General features: G+C 47.0%; 1 protein-coding gene across 1 annotated transcript; it reads left to right on the top strand.

Moving 5' to 3' along the window:
* Nucleotides 1-528: 528 nt before the first annotated feature.
* Nucleotides 529-6807, top strand: LOC146194880 (uncharacterized). The gene is made up of 2 exons (XM_084597578.1): nt 529-799; nt 4281-6807. The coding sequence occupies exons 1-2, from the start codon at nt 730-732 to the stop codon at nt 5507-5509; spliced, it is 1299 nt and encodes a 432-aa protein (XP_084453704.1). The 5' UTR covers nt 529-729; the 3' UTR covers nt 5510-6807.
* Nucleotides 6808-20693: the final 13886 nt, after the last annotated feature.

Here is a 20693-nt window from a genome sequence, read left to right as displayed (position 1 = left end):
TCGCATCCAAACGTACCGCATCTCCTCCCAGGACCGTACTTGCGGAACGGCATTCTCCTCGTGAAGTAAAAATCTAACTATGAGTAACATCGCGAACACTAACAGGGACGTGAAATGAAAACAAGCTGGAGCTGCACGCCTGCTGTTTATATACCATTCACATTTTTGCTGCTATATACTGCACAACATGGAACACAGCGCGCAGTCCAAAAGCCTGCGTCTAAATAAACAACATCGCCTAGAGCTCTATGAATGTCAAGCATCGTGTCATGTCCTTTTGTGGCCGAAGTGTATTCGAAGGTGCCTCTACGCTGTCTGTAAGTTCGAATACATTACGAAGATTTCTCACCGCTGGCTGTCAGCATCTGGCTTTACATTTATTCTCTTCATCGCTGTTATGAAATCAGTTTAGCTGCTGTTTTGGCGAATGACATTTAAGTGCGACGAATATATAGAGCAGTAGTTTTTGCCCGGTTGGTTAAGAAAGACAGCCACAAGTGTTCTCCTGCATTATGCGCTAGCATTGACGTAAAGACCAATTGCTTTCGCCAGGTCAGACGCTGAGACAGTGGCATTATGCTGCAACATATTAGTGACACAATGCATTGTTCCGGCATCAGGCTGTTAGAAATGGTTTGAACACCTTTGGTTTGAACCTTTTGTTCAGTATTTTAACACTCGGAAAAATAGACCCTGCATCCATTCATTAACTGTATGCGCTTTTGAGCGATGGTCATGCGTTCTGCTGTGGTGCTAACCATATATATATTTGGCGTTCTACACAGCGATGGCTTCCAGGGTAATGTACAGCTTTCACTTACTTACAAGGCCTGAATGATTGGTTTTTTTTAGTGACATCCTCGTTCCAAGGGTAATAATACAAGCCGTGGCTCCTACAATATTGCATACAAGTAGTCTAAATACACATTATTATTTCTACTTTTCTTATTCTGAAACCATGTATAGCTAATAATGCTGAGTATATCAATAGCAGCAGCGCTTGGTGTATAGAGCAAACTGCGGTCACCGGTGGGACATCATGCTGCTTTCTCGGGGCGCACAGCGCTCAACGTGCGCTCAACCTGCGCTAAATTTGCACAGTAGTTTTCATGTGCAGAATATAACAGAAATTTTACGCTCGACGCAAAACTCTCTATGCCTGCAAAAAAAAAAAAAAAGGCACATTTAGCGCTCAGTCGTCGCCCACTTTAAATAGAAAGGAGAAGTTATGTATAATATCAAATACTTCAAAACTCTTTTTATATCCTGGAATAAAAGCAATAGTTGTGAAATAGAAGCATGCATCTGGAAACGAAACCCACTGAGCTGATTGACTGCATAAACGTTCCTTACCAATTGTTTGCAATGAATTTACGTACATATGAACGTGTACTGCATTGTTCCTTTATAGTCTGAGCACATTTTGTCACTGCAGTACTGTAGATGTCATTTTATTTCGTAAATATGCACCAATAAGAAGATAACTGTTACTTGTTGTGCGCTATATTTTTTTAATCTCCAATACAGTTGTCAAAGTGAGCTTAACCACTGACCATAAATGATCCAAACTACACTTTTACGAAAAGTATTCAAGCGCAAAGTTAGAAGGATAATATTTGCCTCAGTACAGGCATGCGTTTAGGTTCAGTAGAAGCCTGTTTTCAAATATGATATTCCAGTTTATAACTTCCACTTTCCAGGATTTTGAAAACCTAAACGATTGTCACAATCACTATACTGAGGCTAGGGGAAATATTTCACTATTAACGTTCGATAGCAAAAGAAGGAACAACAGGCCTAATCTTTAACTACCTTGCGTGACGGCAATCTTTCTATGCTACTGCACCTGCGCTACGGCGGAGCAAACTTGAGAAAAGATCAACACTAAGACATGGCTCACCGAGACTGAGGGCTCAGTCGTGACCTATCTTCGAGTTCTCTGGTTGTAAGGCGCACGAGCAATGAAAAGGCAGCTGACACGTAAAATATTTAAAGTCCTGGTCTCTTGTGTTATTTATTGGTTATAGTTCGCCTGTTTTGTAAAAAGCTATCGTTGGGTATTTTCAATTATATATACAATCTTGTTCTTCTGTCTCGAGAATATATCCCTGCGTTTAATGTATCGTATCACTGTGTCTAAATTGATATGGAGTATGGTGTATTCAGTTTCAATCCCGAATCGGTTGCATTTTTTTCTGATTTGCAAAGTGCGCTCATAACTGTATCGTATCGCATTTTAAATACGTTACGCTTTCTAGAAATTCTACTGTATAATTCCTAGGTGCCACAAATTTAGCTCCTGATAAGGTTTTAGATATTTTTGAAAGGAAACAAACTGTAACTGAAAACCTGAACTTTTCGCAAGTAAAAATTTGTTTTATTAGGCTGCAAATCGTGGCAGCCTTGCCAATGAGACGGGTTGATGCCTAAGTGATTACGTAATAAATCGAACGAAAAGGAAATTCCTTAATGTCTGCCAGGTGTACAAGCTCTGTCTCTGGCCTCTCTGTTACACGGGCCTACCAAAATGGTTTTAGTGCTGAATTCCCTGGCTGCGCGCACATGCCTCCTGTCAAACTCTGCAGCTGTCATGAATTACGGTGATTCCAGTATGGTAGGGAAGAAAAGGTTTAGGCAGCTGAGCATTTATTGAGGAATAATTTGTTTTTCGTACGAGCGTGGCAAACCAGAATTACATTTGCGTCTTGATTACAGTACCTCTTTTAATATGAATGACCTGAAGTAAATGCAAAAGTACACCCCTGTAAACAGCAAACTCAAAGTTCAGCCTTTCGAAAAGATGCACGTATGGAAGCTTATTAAGGATGTACTTCGCATTAGTATTGGCTGTTACCAAAATAAATTCTACTCCCCTCATATGTATATGCTTAGATAGGGCTCAGTGTTGGGCATTTCCTCCTGCTTTCATCTTTTAACGACCAACGAAGTCCAGTCAGTGACCTTTTCTATTGTGCTTATCACGTAATTGTTTGTCAAAGAAACAGTCTCAGCACGAAGATCTCTATTCGGATCTGAGGGTAACGAAGGCATGCCCAGCACATCATCCCTCTCCCCTATTGGCTTCTTTTCTTCTGGGATAAATAGAGTTGTCTCTTATTCTCTACTTCTGCAGCTCTGCCCAAATTGAAACAGCATTAAGCAGTATTCAGCATAGTCATCGCTGATATAGTAATGCAGTTCCATGGATGTTAGCAATTGTTACAGGATAAATGTCATTCATTAATTAGAATTGTATTCGCGTCTAATCGTGGCTGGACAACTATTCAATCATTCAAGCATAAGAGTAGCCTATATTTTGGGCTTGTAGATAAACAAATACGTCTAATTTCCTCTTTGCCTCTTCACTGGCCACCAAAAATATGCACGAAAGCCAAATTTAATATAGCCCGTACTTTCTTCTTCACAAATATCATCCCAATACTTTATTGCCGTCGACTTTCTAAAATTACCATAAAGACGAGGTGTGCTACCAAAATATACGAGGTACGACAAAATCCAACAAGCGTTTTAAACACAACTTCATTTTGGTGTTCAACAACCGCACTAAGGATGTGCCGAAAGAAGAAAAACACGAGGAAATAAAACTAACAACGGCTTATCAAACATATGAGAGGCGTCGCCTTCCTACTTTATCATGCGCAACCAACCAGCTCTAGTGTAAAGCTCTGCTGTCGCGCCTAAATATTGTCGCTCTCAGATAAAAGAAAAGAGATCTGAGAACTGTTTTCAGACTTTGCGTAGGAGACACTTCTCGCCTGCACAAAGTGCAGCAGCTTTAAACGGAATAATTAGGTGTATTAGTAATAAAACAAAAAACACCCAGAATATTAACCTGCGATTTGCCACCGCGCGATGATGGCGTAAATGCTGTCGTCAGTGTTGCACGCATACTGACTGGGCCATGACACCAACATAATTTGTTCGTAGAGCATTCCTTTACATGAGTACAATAGCGCAAAACGCGAAGTCTTATGTTCGCGCTCTTGTGCAAAGAGTAATGTTTTACTGGAGGGAGTCCTCAAGTAATCTTTGCTGCGCGGTGTCTCCAGTTGGGTGCTAGCTTACCGGTGTTTGCTAGTGCGTGTGTAGGGGCACACCTTTGAAGGCGGAGCTTTGATGTCCGTCCAATTGTTTGCTAATATGCCAAGAAATAAGCATCCGGGAAGTTAAAAGTGTGACTTATTTTTAACCAAACGAAAACATTCTTTCTGTGTTGTCATACTACTGCACAAAAACATCTCCTTTTTATTTTCTTTTAGGCATGAGGAAATCTGGCGCCTACATTACCGTGTCTTCCTACAGTGGCCTGACTAGCTATGGATATTTGGAGGTGAACTGGTTTGGTATTCCGGACAAACACATCAGAAAAACATTCGCAGTGCTGTCGACGAAGAATCCTCCCATGACCTATTCCGACATATTGTCCCTCGTGGCTGTTACTCGCCCGTCCGACAGGTTCTCAACCAATGTTGCAGCCCCGAGTTACAGCTTGAGCACACTTATGAAAGGCGAATGTCTCGGCTACTGGGCACTCATACTGGGAGAGACAAAAAGCGAAGGAAAAGCGAACGTACTCTATTCTTCCTGCTTCACGCCGAGGCCTCGATGGATGCGACAGTACAACTGCACATTATCACAGCTCACCCTGAAGAACATGCTCATTCCCGGAACACACAATTCCGGAATGTACTACACCGGTTACCTGCATCCTCATCAGTTGTACACGTACAACCAATTCGAAAATATAAGCCACCAGCTGGCATATGGAATACGCAGCCTAGATGTTAGGGTGCAATTCTTTGCTGGGGAATTTTACGTCACTCATGACAATGAGCGAGGACCGGCAAAGATACGGGAAATTCTTGTTGAGGTTGTAAAATTTGTCCAGAAAACAGGAGAACTTGTACTGTTGGATTTTCATCGGTTTACAAAGGGATTTGATCCAAAATACGATAACGTCACTGCAAGGCATCAACAGCTAGCTTCCCTCATTATCGAAGTTCTAGGTGGCGTCATACTTCAAAGCTATACTTGGTGGGAGTCTATTGGTGAGATTTTTCGCAAATGCGACAGAAAGGGTGCCATTGGCTGTGTATTTGTGTTTTACAATGCAGAATATACAGGGCCTCATGCTGAATACTTGGGATATGCAATTGATCAAAAATGGCCAAACGCACAGAGCGTCAAAGCCCTGTTTGAATACATAGACACAAAAGCATGTCCTCACGAAAGATGGCAGCTCACATCCATAATGGCAGAACTCACCCCTAAATTTCCCAGTCTTATTGCAGGCACTCGTCAGGCCGCTCAGTGGGTCAATCACAAAGTCACGGAGTATTTCAGAACAGAGTACGAAAGTTGTCGAGCAATAATTTCCACAGATTACTTCCTTGGCAATGGCATGATTGATTTAGCCATTGAGGCTAATCTGATGCTTGGACAGAAAAAAATATACGGCCATCATTGCAGTGATATCGACAAGTGGTAATTCCTCGATGTTCAACTAAGATTACATACTTACTGTTCAATAAACGTAGATACATGAATTTTTGAAACCCGTCAAGACAAAGTTTTTTACAGTAGTGCTTGCTATTACCTACGACAGTACAAATGTCACCGCATACGGAGCGCATACTTAAACGGAAATACATTTTTTTCACATCAAGCATTTCAGTTATTATCGCGCAATCTTGCATATGCGCAGAGCTATTCTTCCCTTAAAAATATTAAGTTCTTGATGACAATTGGAACATATTTGAGGAAAAATAGGTTTCTGGGAGAATGTTCCATGATTTATAGTTTCGCTACTTGTCCTTTGAAAAAACCCCAATTGGTTCTACTAACGCCAAGTGCATGCACCATTTTGTCACAGCTTTCATTTGTCGCGCCAGTAAACAGGTAAATCGGAAAGAGCAGCACGCATTTTCTGAAATTTCTGCCGCGTTTAGCAATCAACCTGAACCAAGAGAACGCAAAGCAAGTAACAAATATTAGCTGACTTTTTGTATGCTAATGCTGTATATTATACATATGACATTTCGGGATCGGCGATCCATAGCACGTTTTCTTTCCCAGCGAGACTGAATGCATCTGTAAAATTGCCTTGATTCATGGTTGAATTTGTACAGTACAGTCGTCATTGTATGCAAAGACATCTTGCTTCTTTTTGGATTTGAAGAGTGCTCCTAATCGCTGATTAGAATTCGTGATCACACCTAAGTTCTAAAATAAAGGTAACGACAAAATGTAGTAGGTCCCGACTTATAGCGACAGTTGTGGACATCTTTAAGAGATACCAATGGCTTTGACACAACTCTGGACTATCTGAGCTTCACTAAACTTGCATATTTTTATAGACGTGTTTTCATGCTTGCATTTCCGAAGCACAACGCGGGGCATAAAAAAGTGTACCGGCTTGTACGACCGCCTCGTAGGAAACAAACTGGAGAGACAGACTTCGTCAAGAATAGGCATAAGCCCGCCATACGGGGCCCATCCTCAAACCAACCTAGTTATAATAGCGTAAGCTCTGTTAAGCATGACTACATGGTCATACTAGAATTCCTTCTCTGCTAAATAATCACTCTTCGCCGGTCTCTGCATCAAGCCGATCACGCCTCCTTTACACTGCTGCTGCTCGCCAAGTTATATCGGCTGGCTGATCAGACACAGCCCGATGACTGCACCTAAGCATTGAATCACACAAATCTGCCCACACCTCCTCCATGTCGAGACTGAGCAACCCAGACCCGATGAAGCAGTATTAAATATTATTGAGAGAAATGACACTGTCTGATTGGTGCGTTAGTTTTACGGTGCTACTACCTCGGCATTACGACTGCTTTTTCGATGTAAGCCGCATGTGAAATCACAGCCTCAAATGCTCCGCGGCCTTATTATAGTCACTTATTGGTCTCAGAACACCATCTTGTATCCCACGTCATTGAGTGCTCGTATACGATAATTATTTCATTAATCGTATTTTCTTTTAGCTTGAGTATTCTTAACTGATGTTGAAGTATGCATTCGGAAGCTTGCTAGAACAAAACAGCTGGAGCCCTGGTCAGTCCAAGATGCCTCCTGTGCCCTCCTATTCTTTCTGGTCCCATTTGTAGCGCTGCTTTTAAACCCAATACCGTGGTTTAACACTGCGGACTCGATAAAAGCATAGTGTATCGTTTCTGCGTTCTCGTCAGATAACGAAAAAACCCTTTGCATGTATACCGAACTGGTCGACATTCTTGTACAAAGGAAGAAGTTTAGTTTGGTTTTCGAGGTTTTACTTCCTAAAGGGACTGAGTCTATGCGAGACGCTGTAGTGGAGCTTTTCAGAAATTTGGTCCGCATAGAATTATTTACCCTGCACAGACATCGCAAAGCACACAGGCGCCTTGCTTTTCGCCTCCTGCCAAAAGCAGTCTCCGCAGCCGGGATCTGATCCCATTCTTCCGCTCAGCAGTCGCGCGACGTAACCGCTGAACCACCGCCGCGGGACACATGAAGGAAGTGTGCGACTGGTTAGGCACAGCGAAATTAGAGATGACTGTTTTCTCATTCCGTCTTAGATGAACCCGGACTTCGACAGCACTGTTAAATCCCTGCCGTCCACACTAAAAGTTCGGCTGGATCTTGCGGAAGTCCTTTGCGGTATCTGCTTGCATTGCCTTGGTCTTGAAGAAAACCAAAGAAATATCGCTACTCCTACACTGACGTGATGCGAAGATATTCAGAGGTTCAACTCAAATGCTTAAGGAATTTCCGTTAAAAATTTGCGCAACAAATTTTAACGTCACTTCAAATCACATCAGTGGATCTAGCTATAGCAGTACTGAAGCGGAAAACCAGTTTTGGCGAAATCAGGAGTTACGCAATTTTCGCCTTTGGAGCAAAGAAGAAGAGGGAGAGCAAGGGGCTGACGAGGAAAAGTTTCGAGAATAAACACGGCTAAACCACTCGTATCCTCGTATCCTAAAAATCGCTTGTCAGCGGGGACCCACATACGGAGGCACTGCATGATGCCATCCTCGAAAATGAAATCATGTGATAAAGCAAATTCAGTTAATCTTTCTCCAAGATAGCAGCTGGCTTGGGATAAATAGTGTGTTCATCGCTGCCTAAAGGAACTTCAGCTTAATGTTAGCAATGGTGAGCAGATGTGAGTTAACGAACATATGTCACTTAAAGACATTTCACATTTGAAAGTTCGTCAGTCAAACGAACTTGCTTAATCAAAACACATGCCCCGTCTCAAAGTTCGTCAGTCAAGCTAACGTGAACCACAAAGTCATGTCAGGTTTCTAAAGTGGAATAAAACTTGTATGAAACAAAAACAAACACACTATATACGCGTGGCATATGAATATAAGTTTGAGACGGCCCTGAGGAAAAACAGGGAAAGGCAAGTCTGAAAAAGTGAATACCAAATTCAGTAAAAAAAAATTACACAATAAAGCCCAACGCCGATATGCCATAATTTTAGAAACTATGTTAATTATAGTCATTGAAGGGTATTCTGGATATAATCAAAGTTGTAGGTATTGCAAAGGTGGGCACATGACATGTTTCAAATCTAGCGAGCAATGCTCTCTTTTTCAGTAGGTGGACTAGCTAGATTAAGTATAAAAATTATTGAAGCGATAGCTTCACTACGCGATGTAAAGCCAAGCTTTCTGTGCTGCACAGAAATATGACCTTCAAGTGAGCCAGAGGTCAAACAATGAAACACTTGTGGTGTCGCTATGGTGTCGCACACCACGGTAACAAAGAGCAAGGCCAAAGCGGTGAACTATGCGTGGTGATATGGTTTGTTGTCATGTGATAACTTACGTCATATTGGGACTGAGTATATAGAGCGCGAAGCGTGCCAGGCCATTGCAGAAGGATGGAGCCCGAGGAGAGAATGCGTCGTGCAGTCCTCGCTACAGGTGCGTCAAGCTGAAACCAAGTTAACTTCTACACGAATGAGTGCAGCCTTTACATAGCCATATCCAATGAATTCCTTCAGCATAATAAAGATATTTACCGCTTGTATTTATGGAAATAACGCTATTCGGTACACACTAGGTTTACCATAGCTAAATCACCCGCACTTTTGTAAATTTTAACGACAAGATTAAACTAAACAAATGACCTCTGTTGAGACTGATTATGTGAAAAATGCCAAAGCATGCACATATGCCTAAAACAATGATAGTGTTTGAGGTCGTATCCATCAAGGACATGTAAAATCTTTGGCGTACACTCCCAGTGATTAGGCCACTAGAGAGCTGTGCCCAAAGATGCGGGTTCAAATCTCGGGCGCAGCGACCGACTTTCTATGGGGCAGTAAATCGAGGCACCTGTGTGCTGTGCGATGTCAGTGCATGTTAAAGAACACCAGGTGGCTCAATGAAATTTTTGGAACCCTCAATACGGCGTTCCTTATGCCCGTAGTCGATCCGGCAAGTTGACCCTATAAACCGAAAGAAATCTTTATGTAATTAGTGTGTTTAAGTGCGCAGCTCTGGTATGATTTAAAAAACCGCTTACTGAAGGTGTTGTTTATCAATATTGTAGGTGGTGTGCATAAAACACTGTTTTATTAAATTAATTGTAGTGTTTAAAATCAAGCATTCATCGCCTATTTGTAGCCTGTATCTCTCGCCATTTCAAGGTCCTCTGATCAAACTTCACCTCAACGAAAATTGCTATAATTGTTTGCATACAATTTCAATTGAATTTGCTTTGGAAACAATCCTCAGAAGGCTGGGGCTTATTCAAACTTTCTTTTACTCGTTTCTAAATAATGTTAACTCACTGCTTCTAACAGAACTTGTCATTCACAAAAAGCAACGCCAGCACCACCGACGACAATAGAATCTCTGAGGAATGGGATCTTTAAATCTAACATGTTAAAATAGAAGGTCGAAACCACCATAATCGCGTTTTTCTGCAAAGTTAGAACTCTAATAAGTTTTTTATTTGCGTTAAGTTCAAGATTAGACGGCAATAGAAAGGATGTGATTGTCCTGGATCGCTAAATATAGCAAGAAGCCGTTGGGTGAAGTTAGAGCAGTATCACTAAGTACGTTGACAGGTTCTCCACATTTTTTTCTTAACGCAGGTGACATATTCGTTAAAGAGAGTGCTTAAATGACTCTTCCTCTCAATATCGTGAAATTTGTCATTTCGTTAATTTCTTTGTCAGGCCCGTGCCATCTTAAAGCGTTTATTATTTGTGCATGCTTCGCGCTGGAAACGCAAACATTTTTACTTTGTATTTTTTTCGAATCTCTTGTAGACAGTAATTGTTGTGCTTGATAGCCTGCAATTGAATATTTCTTTTCCGTTACGTGCTTTTCTTTACATGAAAAACGTAGCGTCATCCGTATATCCAATAGCATTACATTCAGGTAAACAATGCGGAATACATTGAAAAATACGAATAAAAGCTATGGATAGGCCTATCCGCCTTAAGAGGGAAGGTTCATAGCATCAGCTGCATAGTTGCTACTGTACGTTTCTTTGCAAACTAATCCGAAACGCTCGTCGTCTCATTTTTATTGCTTTCTTTTTTTAAAGCGAAAAGTGTGCCATATTGCCCTTTGCACTATCATTTGGGAGAAAAAGAACAGCAAGGAAAAATCCGTGATCGTCACCCACATACGTACCATAATGGAGAGGTGATTGCCACAGCTAGGACAACGAGGCAAGAGGAAAGCGCAGAGCTTGTGCGTCACTTTAGTGATACGCACTCGCAGCGTAGCGCTGGCGACTCGATCGCTATAGACGGCAGTGGGCAGCATGTGGCCGCAGCGGCGCACCGGGGCACCGGTGGATTGTTTTTCAGGAATGTTGCAGAACGATGGTTGAATGAACCCGAGAGAATCTCTAGGCGTGAGACAGAAGCATGAGTCAAACGAATCGTAGTAGGGTCTTTACATGGCAGGACATAGCCGTAAAAGTAGAACATTTCCTATTGCGAGAGCTCGCTGATATCCTTATGTATCCTTTTGTAGCGGTTGATCTTCCAGTGTTTATTTTAATATTCAATATGCCATATATTGTCAAGGGTTCTATCGCTACCCGGACGGCAGTCCAGAAGGACAGGGTCAAAGGACAGGGTTGAGGCACAGGAGGCAGAGAGCAGGCGCTTCACCAGGCAAAAGCAGCGGCGTCCCAGAACCACGCGCACTCCGCAGAACTTCATCTTCTTCTCCCTCCAGAACTGAGACGGTTAGCGCGGGTTACACTACTCCTCCCCCTGAAAGGCGCATCGTCCCGATGCGCGCTCCAGCGTTACTGAAACGTTAAATCGAGCAGAGCTCACAGTCAGAATACGTGGTTCTAGCGTTCACAGTAAGTTTTGAGGCGAACCACATGCACCACTTCAGGATGAGGGGGCCGACGAGATGTGCTCGGAACAATCGGAATCACCTCGTAATTCACGTCGCTTATAAGGCGAACGACCTCGTATGGGCCAAAGTAACGTTTTAGCAGCTTCTCGCTGAGACCGCGACGGCGAACGGGAGTCCACACCCACACTTTATCACCAGGTGCAAAATTAACTTCACGATGCCGGAGGTTGTACCTGCGTGCATCGACGTGCTGGCGGTCTTGGATGCGTAGTCGTGCCAACTGTCGGACTTCTGCGTGCTGGGTTACCAGTTGGACATCGTCGTAAGAGTAGGCCTCCGGCTCATGGGGAAGCATGGCGTCAAGCATGGTAATCACCTCTCGGCCATGCACCAGGCGGAACGGCGAAAACCCGGTTGTTTCCTGAGTTGCGGTGTTATAAGCGAAAGTTACGTAGGGAAGAATATCGTCCCATGTACGGTGCTCGACGTCCACATACATAGATATCATGTCGGCCATAGTCTTATTAAGGCGCTCTGTGAGCCCATTCGTTTGGGGGTGGTATGCGCTAGTTTTGCGATGGTGCGTGTTGCTTAAACGCAAGATCTCTGCCATTAGCTCGGACACGAACGCGGCACCGCGATCTGTGATCAGGACTTCGGGAGCACCGTGACGGAGGACGATGGACTCGACGAAAAACTTCGCTACATCAGCCGCTGTTGCAGAAGGTAATCCGTAGCAACAGCAATCCAGCGGTGTCCCGAGTTGGACGTAGGAAAAGGTCCGAGCAGGTCCATGCCTACCTGCTGGAACGGAGTCATAGGCGGCGGAATGGGGTGAAGATGTCCTGCGGGTTGTACGGGCGGAGTCTTACGTCTTTGACATTCGCGGCAGGTCCTGGTATAGTGACGAACAGTCTTAGCAAGTTGAGGCCAGTAATACTTGGAACGAATTCGTGCGAGTGTTCGGCTGTATCCCAAATGCCCGGAAGTTGGGTCGTCATGACAGGCGTCCATAATTTCATTACGCAGGTCAGCCGGAATAACCAGTAGCCAAGACCTCGCACTCGCTGCGAAGCTCTTTTTGCATAGCACATTGTTGCGAAGACGTAATGCGGGCAGAACGCGCAAGAAGACGCGTGGAATGGTGCCTTCTTGACCTTCCAGATGGGCGATTACTTCACGGAGTTCAGTGTCGTGTCGCTGCCGCGCTGCCATATCGACCGTGCTTATGGTACCTATAAAAGCATCTTCATACTCGTCGTCTTGACCGTCAGATACTGATTCTATAGGGGCTCTGGAGAGGCAGTCAGCATCTGTGTGCCTGCGACCGGACTTATAAACTATTGTAGCATCGAATTCTTGCAACCGAAGGGCCCACCGTGCAAGTCGCCCTGAAGGGTCTCTCAGAGTGCTGAGCCAACACAGAGAGTGATGGTCGGTAACCACCTGAAATGGGCGTCCGTACAAGTAGGGTCTAAACTAATTAATCGCCCAAACTACCGCGAGGCATTCTTTTTCAGTGGTCGAGTAGTTAGTCTCCGCCTTCGATAATGTTCGACTTGCGAAAGCGATTACACGCTCGGTCCCGTTCTGTTTTTGAATGAGCACGGCTCCGAGGCCCTTGTTGCTGGCGTCTGTATGAACTTCAGTCTCGGCGTCCTGGTCAAAATGCCCGAGTACAGGGGAGGTCTGTAAGCTTTGTTTAAGGCGGTCGATTGCACGCTGCTGTTCATCCGACCACTGGAAGGCGACGTTCTGTTTCGTGAGATGAGTAAGCGCTGCAGCGACATGAGAAAAATTGGGAACAAAGCGCCTATAGTAAGCACAGAGGCCCAGAAACCTCCGTACGGCGTTCTTGTCCGATGGTGTAGGAAAGGAGGCGACGGCGGCTGTTTTATCGGGATCTGGACGAACACCCGCGCTACTGACGACGTGGCCACGAAATTTTAATTCATCGTAGGCAAACTTGCACTTTGTTGGCTTCAGAGTGAGGCCTGCGCTTCTTATAGCTTGTAGTACTGCTCTCAGGCGAAGAAGATGATCGGAGAACGTGCTTGAGAAGATTACAACATCGTCAAGGTAGACCAGACAAGTTTGCCACTTCAGTCCGGCCAAGACGGTGTCCATAACGCGCTGAAAGGTTGCTGGGGCGGTACAGAGGCCGAACGGCATCACTTTAAACTCATATAGGCCATCCGGGGTGATAAAAGCAGTCTTCTCTCGGTCGCGCTCATCCACTTCGATTTGCCAGTAACCACTTTTCAGATCTATGGACGAAAAGTAACGGGCATGTCGTAGATTATCAAGTGCGTCATCAATGCGAGGAAGGGGATAAACATCCTTCTTGGTGACGTTGTTGAGACGGCGATAGTCAACACAGAATCGAAGAGTGCCATCTTTTTTCTTTACTAGTACCACTGGAGCTGCCCATGGGCTGTGCGAGGGTTGGATTATATCGTCGGCCAGCATTTCTTGCACTTGGTTCTGAATAACTTCACGTTCTTTGAAAGAAACTCGGTAAGGCGACTGACGAACAGGGTGAGCAGCGTCATCGGTAATTATTCTGTATTTGGGAATGGTCGTCTGGCGAACTCCGGATGACGTAGAGAAGCAGTCTTGGAATTCTGCAAGCAGCGCTATCAATTTGGCCCTCTCGCTCACAGAAAGATTAGGTGCAATGCTTACACCCAAAGGTGCATCGTTCTGCTGCGAAGAGGAGGAGAAAGCACCTTCGGACAGGGCAACAACTTGAATAGGGGCGGTAATGCTCTCCATGGTACCGAGAGCCGTGCCTTTCGTAAGGCGCTGTGGAGTGCCACAAAAGTTGGTGACTAGGACGTGTACGCAGCCAGTATCCAGCTGCGCGATACCTCGAGCAACACCAAGACCCCGTTCAAGAAGCAGCTGAGCACTTCCTTCCAGCAGAACTTCGCCAGAAGCAACGTGGTCGGACGTGACAGGGAGAAATACGCTAGACTGGGGCGGTACGGTTACGTGCTCCGCCAAGACGCGTGCCGTGCAAACTTGGGGCTTTGTTTGCGCCGAGGTATATCGAGGTTGACGAAGCGTGAGGCGGCGGTCGGTAAAGTCGATTACAGCGCTGCAATCACTCAAAAAATCCATTCCGAGAATAATGTCTCTGGAACATTTCGATAGTACAACAAAGGTAACCGGGCACCTGAGACCGTTAATCTCAATACGAGCAGTGCATCTGCCGATTGGTCTCACGAGGTGGCCTCCAGCGGTTCTGATATCGGGGCCATCCCACTGCGTCGTTACCTTGTGAAGTCGGCGGCATAGCTCCCCACTCATAACAGAATAGTCTGCACCAGTGTCAACGAGTGCCGTCACGTCGTATCCGTTGATCACAACATCGAGGTTATTGTACACTGTGGCGCGACGGTCATCGGAAGCTCCGTCGGGGAGTTCGTCGTGAAGTTCGTCAGAAAGCTCGTCGGAAAGCTCGGCGGGAAGCTCGGCGGGAAGTTCGGCGAGAAGTTCGGCGCGAAGTTCGTCGGGAAGGTCGTCGGGTTGATCGTCGGGTCGCGTGGGGGAGCGGGGCGAAAAACGTGGAGGCTCTTTAACAGGAACGGGTTCGGCAACATCACCTCCAGACGTCGCCGGGCTTAGTTTTCCCGATGAGGGGACAGGCTTTGCCGTCGATTGCTGCGAAGGGGAGAATCGTATCGGCGGGACGGTGTCGAGCGAAGGTCGCGACGTGAAGACCGGTCGGTTGGTGGTGAACGGCGCAGATAATCCGCGATGTCGCGGGGTTGCTCGCCGAACTCCGGGCGGGGAGCATTCCGCTGGAAACCGCGAAGACCAAGCTCGCGGTAAGGGCAGCGACGGTAGACGTGGCCTGCTTCTCCGCAGTGGAAGCATAGTGGGCGTTGGTCGGTTGTCCTCCACACGTCAGCCTTGCTCATCCATTGCTGCTGCGGACGAAGATCGTACACAGGGGTACGGGGTTGTGCAGGCAAGTACTGTCGACGAGCAGGCGGCGGTGGTGGCTGCTGCGGCGGCGGGCGACTAGCAACGGACGCGTAAGTCTCAATGGGTTGAGTAGGGGGCTGAGTAGGTGAAGAAGCAACGGAGCACTGTGGATAAAGGGCACGCTGTACTTCTTCGCGGACAGCATCCGTGAGGGCGCAGGATGCCGTACCATCAGCAAGTGGAAGCAGCTGCCGTATTTCCTCGCGTACAACTTCGCGGATGATCTCGCGTAGGCTTGCGGTGTCGAGGGAACCAACAGGGAAACGAGCAGCTGAAAGGTTCGAAACGCTGGGACCTCCAGCAAGGCGACGAAATGGTCCGCTCGCGTAACCAAGGCTCGCTCGATGTTCGTCGCCACATTTACAAATTGTGCCACTGTAGTCGGCGGATCACGAATAAGCCCGCCGAAAATGTCACTCTTGACGCCCCGCATGAGTGCACGCACCTTTTTTTCCTCGGTGGCACGGGGGTCGGCACGGGAGCTAAGTCGTAGGACGTCTTGAACAAAACTCGTTACAGTTTCGTCGGGTCGTTGTACTCGTGTTTGCAGAAGGTCTTCTGCTCGCTGTCGCCGATACTGATTGGCGAACGTCCGTCGCAGCTCTTCCTTACAGGTGTCCCAGGATGTAAGGGATGCCTCGTGGTTTTCGAGCCAGTGCCGAGCCGTACTGTCCAGGCAGAAATACAAATTCTGAAGACAGTTTTCGGCATTCCAGCCATTGTGGCGGGCCACACGTTCGTACTGCTCCAGCCAATCCTCCACATCTTCGGAGGCATCGCCATGGAACGTGGCAGCCGCTTGAGGAGCCATCGGTAGGTACACCACGGACGGCGCGAGAAACGAGTCCGTCTGTTGACATTGGGTCGTGGTACTCCGGGCCATTGTAAGTTGTGGAGAGCCGGAGTTCGGCAACAGAACAAATTCAGGAGCAAGTCCTTGAAGTCGCCGGCTGGCACGTATCTCGGCCTCCTCGTCGAAGGGGCGGCGGCTGAGACTTGGGGGCGAACTCAGAGTAGCGGGTTTTGAGGGGCTGTGTTGCATTTACCCCGCACCTCCACCAGAATGTCACGGGTTCTATCGCTACCCGGACGGCAGTCCAGAAGGACAGGGTCAAAGGACAGGGTTGAGGCACAGGAGGCAGAGAGCAGGCGCTTCACCAGGCAAAAGCAGCGGCGTCCCAGAACCACGCGCACTCCGCAGAACTTCGTCTTCTTCTCCCTCCAGAACTGACACGGTTAGCGCGGGTTACAATATAATATTGTAACAGTACAGAAAAAGATGAAGCTTAGAACACAAGTGAAGCAAAAAGACGTTGGAAAAAGAATTTCGTGCCGGACGCGCTGCCGTTGACCAGCTGAGCTCCCTGCCCTATTTTTTTTGTCTTGTTGTTCAGCGCTCCGACGTCTTAACCCCGTCGTAACACATTGGTGGTCAGGTGCTGGGTACGACTACCCTCAAGACGCATCCTCAACCGCTGGAGCTTCGTCGGAGCCGTCGCCTCGCTGGTCTCCCACCCTTTTCAACAAGAATGCAGCAGACTACCGAGCAGCCCCGCACATCCACACAGGACCTTCTATCACCGTCTCGCGATGTGCCGCCGACCACCACGAATGCGACGCTACTGTTTCGCGAGCCTCGCTCCTTTGCCGGCCAAGCAGGGGAAGATGTTGGTGACTGGCTCACTCATTTTGAACGTGTGAGCCGCTATAACCGCTGAGATTCAGTGGCTAAACTAGCCAACGTTTTATTTTTTTTTACGCAAACCACCTTGATGTGGTATGAGAACCACGAGGACTTCTGACAACTTGGGAAAGTTTTGTCGAAGCAATCAAGGAATGTTTCGGTGACCTAGCTGCAAAGAAGAAACAGGCCTAGCAGACACTTGCTCAGAGGGCCCAGGCAGCCGGAGAAACTTGCACCACCTACATAGAGGCCATACTCAAGTTGTGTAAGACCGTCGACAGCAGGATGACTGAAGACGATAAAGTAGGTCATCTGCTCAAGGGCATTGCGGGAGATTACCACTTCCTCATTCCCAAGGAAAACTTGAGTTCGGTCTCTGACGTTATCCGGCACCGCCGAACATTCGAGGCCCTAAAGACTCGCCGCATTACACCAAAATTTGGACAGCTCGGGAAAGTTTTGTCGAAGCAATCAAGGAATGTTTCGGTGACCTAGCTGCAAAGAAGAAACAGGCCTAGCAGACACTTGCTCAGAGGGCCCAGGCAGCCGGAGAAACTTGCACCACCTACATAGAGGCCATACTCAAGTTGTGTAAGACCGTCGACAGCAGGATGACTGAAGACGATAAAGTAGGTCATCTGCTCAAGGGCATTGCGGAAGATGTCTACCACTTCCTCATTCCCAAGGAAAACTTGAGTTCGGTCTCTGACGTTATCCGGCACCGCCGAACATTCGAGGCCCTAAAGACTCGCCGCATTACACCAAAATTTGGACAGCTCGCAAATGTGACTACAGTAGCTAGTATTGAAGAATCGCCATCTCAAAGCCTCCTGTGCGCCATCCGTGAAATTGTTCGAGATGAGATGTCACGACTCGACCAGCTTGCCCGGTTCAATGGCTTCGGAGGGGACGTATATGCTCTTCCAACCTATGGGGGTGCGTGCCCGCCGATGTCCGCGAATGTCACCGACTTTGCCTGCCGCCAAGACTTATACACTCCGCGACAAATACCGGAAGGGAGTTTCCAACAATTCTCTTGCCATCAGCGTAGAGATCCTGGCCGTTATACCAATCGTACATCGCGCCGACCGCTGGACAACTACATCGTCCCGGAACCACCATCTAGATATTTGTCGCGGCCTACCATGCAGGAACCAGCTGACACGCCACTTTTTGACCGACCTCTTTTGGTCTGCTACCGGCGTGGTGTCGCGGGTCACATTTCCCGCTCCTGAAATCGGCGCGGATCGTTCCAGAATCCCCCGACGGCATCCAACCGACGCACCGTCCTGCCCTACATCGACAACTATCGCCCAGAATATCCCTGCCGGAGAGGCCGTTTTCAAAACGAAGGGCTCCGCAGCCATTCGCCAGGGTTTGACTGTAGTGAGCCACCACCTCCTTCATTTCGTGTGCGCCGCTCCCCGTCTCCACGGCGTCGATCTCCGCTACCAATGACGGAAAACTAGCTATCGCGGCCAATGGAGGTGAGGTCGCTAGACAATGTGCGCTAATACTTATTATTCTCCGTCTGTGTGTATGTTAAAGAACAAGGTCAATGTGACTGTTGATGGCTTGCCAACGATGGCGTTGGTAGACACTGGTGCTACAGTTTCAGTAATGAGTTTAGTTTTTAAGAACCTTTTGAAGAACAAAGTTATGTTTGCTTGGTAGAAAACTGCAAATTTTTACGGAGTAAGTGGAGAGATATTGTATCCGGTTGGGGTATGCAGCGGTAAAGTTTCTTTGGGAGGCACAGTATTTCCGGCGGAGTTCGCAGTCCTGCCCGGATCTACACACGACGTAATGTTGGAATTGACTTCCTGCGTATGTGCGGCGCTACAGTTGATTGTCGAACGGGAGAGCTAAGTGTTAGGTTCTCTTCCTCGTGAACTTTTGGAAGAGACGTCAAATTATGAAGACGTTTTGTATGTGTGTATGTGCGTGTGTGTGTGATGAAGTCGTCATACCGCCACATTCTGCAGTCAGTCCAGGTGTCCTGCTCCTGTGCTATTAACGACTCTTTTGAGGCTACTGTGGCGCCGCTTATTTACAGTGCGTAAAGAAAAATGCGTTAGTGCCGCATTGTTCGGTTCGCGTGAAAGAGGGCCGTACCGGACTGTGGACTATAAATTTCTCATCAAAACCAGTTATTTTTCCAACGGGATCCAAGCTAGCTTCATGTAGCGCAACTCTCTCGAATTTTGTAGCTGTCGTTACTCCTTCCCTAGACAACCCTACGAATACTTCACCTGCTGACGAAAAGCTTCTTCCGATGATCAGCGCATCGTTGAACACCTCACAACGACAGATATTGAAGAACCTCTTGTCCCAGCACATATCCTTCTTTGATTTCGCGCATTCCGATGGCTCGCAAAGTTTTCCGCTGTCTCGCGCACGCCGCAGGATTGACACACGATCTGCACATTCAATCCGTCAAAAGCCGTACTGTGTGTCGCCATCAGAGCGTAAGATCTTCAGCGAGCAAGTCCAAGACATGTTGAACAGGGGCGTAATACAGGAATCCTCCATTCCTTGGGCTACTCCCGTGATATTGGTAAGGAAAAAAGACGGAACATGGAGGTTCTGCACTGACTATCGTCGCCTCCACTCCATCACTAAAAAGATGTGTGTCCTCTTCCGCGCATCGACGATGCCATAGATTGCCTTTTCTCCGCGTCTTATTTCTCTTCAGCTGATTTGCGATCGGGGTATTGGCAGATTCCGATGGACCCTGCTAAGGAACAACTGCATTTGTTACACCGGACGGCCTATTTGAATTTAACGTGATGCCCTTCGGCCTATGTAATGCGCTTGCCACATTTCAAATATTTATGGACACAATAATACTTCGTGGCCTCAAGTGGGAAATCTGCATGTGCTATTTAGACGATGTTATTTTTGGCCGGACTTTTATTGAACAAAACAAGTGACTCGCTATTGTTTAAGATTGCCTGCAGAAGGCTGGCCTTGTTCTGAATTCTAAAAAGTGCCGATTTGGCGAGCGTCAAGCGCTGGTACTCGGCCATCTCGTCGACCGCGATGGAGTTCGGCCAGATCTACAAAAAACTGCCGCAGTTGCAGCATTCCAACGACCACAGACTCAAAAGGAGCTCCGCAGTTTTCTGGGACTGTGTTCCTACTTTCGACGATTCATCCCAAGATTTGCCGACGTCGCCTACCCTCTTACATCCCTTCTACAAAAGGACGTCCCTTTCGACTGGACCTCTGATTGTGACGCGTCTGTCCAAAAGCTGAAGTTTCTGCTTACATCTCAACCCATACTACGACACTTCCAGCCCTCCGCTATGACGGAAGTCCACACTGATGCAAGTGGGATTGGTGATGGCGCTGTGCTTGTGCAACGTTCGACAACAGGCGAGCATGTAATTGCGCATGCAAGCCTTTCCCTCAGCAAACCTGAGAGTAACTACTCTGTTACGGAGCAGGAGTGTCTCGCCGTATTTTTCGCTGTTCAACGGTTTCGGTGATGCCTATAGGGACGCCATTTCACGGTTGTGACGGACGATCATGCCCTGTGTTGGCTCGTCAACCTTCGTGATCCATCTGGTCGTCTGGCACGCTGGGCCCTTCGTCTGCAGGATTACGACTTCACTGTTTCGTACAAGAGTGGCCGCAAACACGCCGATGCAGACTGT

Source organism: Amblyomma maculatum, chromosome 3, assembly GCF_055883805.1.
Source record: "Amblyomma maculatum isolate TAMU_Amacu chromosome 3, ASM5588380v1, whole genome shotgun sequence".
Classification (NCBI taxonomy): domain Eukaryota; kingdom Metazoa; phylum Arthropoda; class Arachnida; order Ixodida; family Ixodidae; genus Amblyomma; species Amblyomma maculatum.
This window is presented reverse-complemented; position numbering and strand designations above follow the sequence as displayed.

Bases quoted from the DNA above. Each gene is read 5' to 3' on its own strand.
- LOC146194880 (XM_084597578.1), top strand. From the start codon at position 730: ATGGTCATGCGTTCTGCTGTGGTGCTAACCATATATATATTTGGCGTT. The intron at 800-4,280 runs GTAATGTACAGC...ATTTTCTTTTAG, and splicing joins ACACAGCGATGGCTTCCAGG to GCATGAGGAAATCTGGCGCC.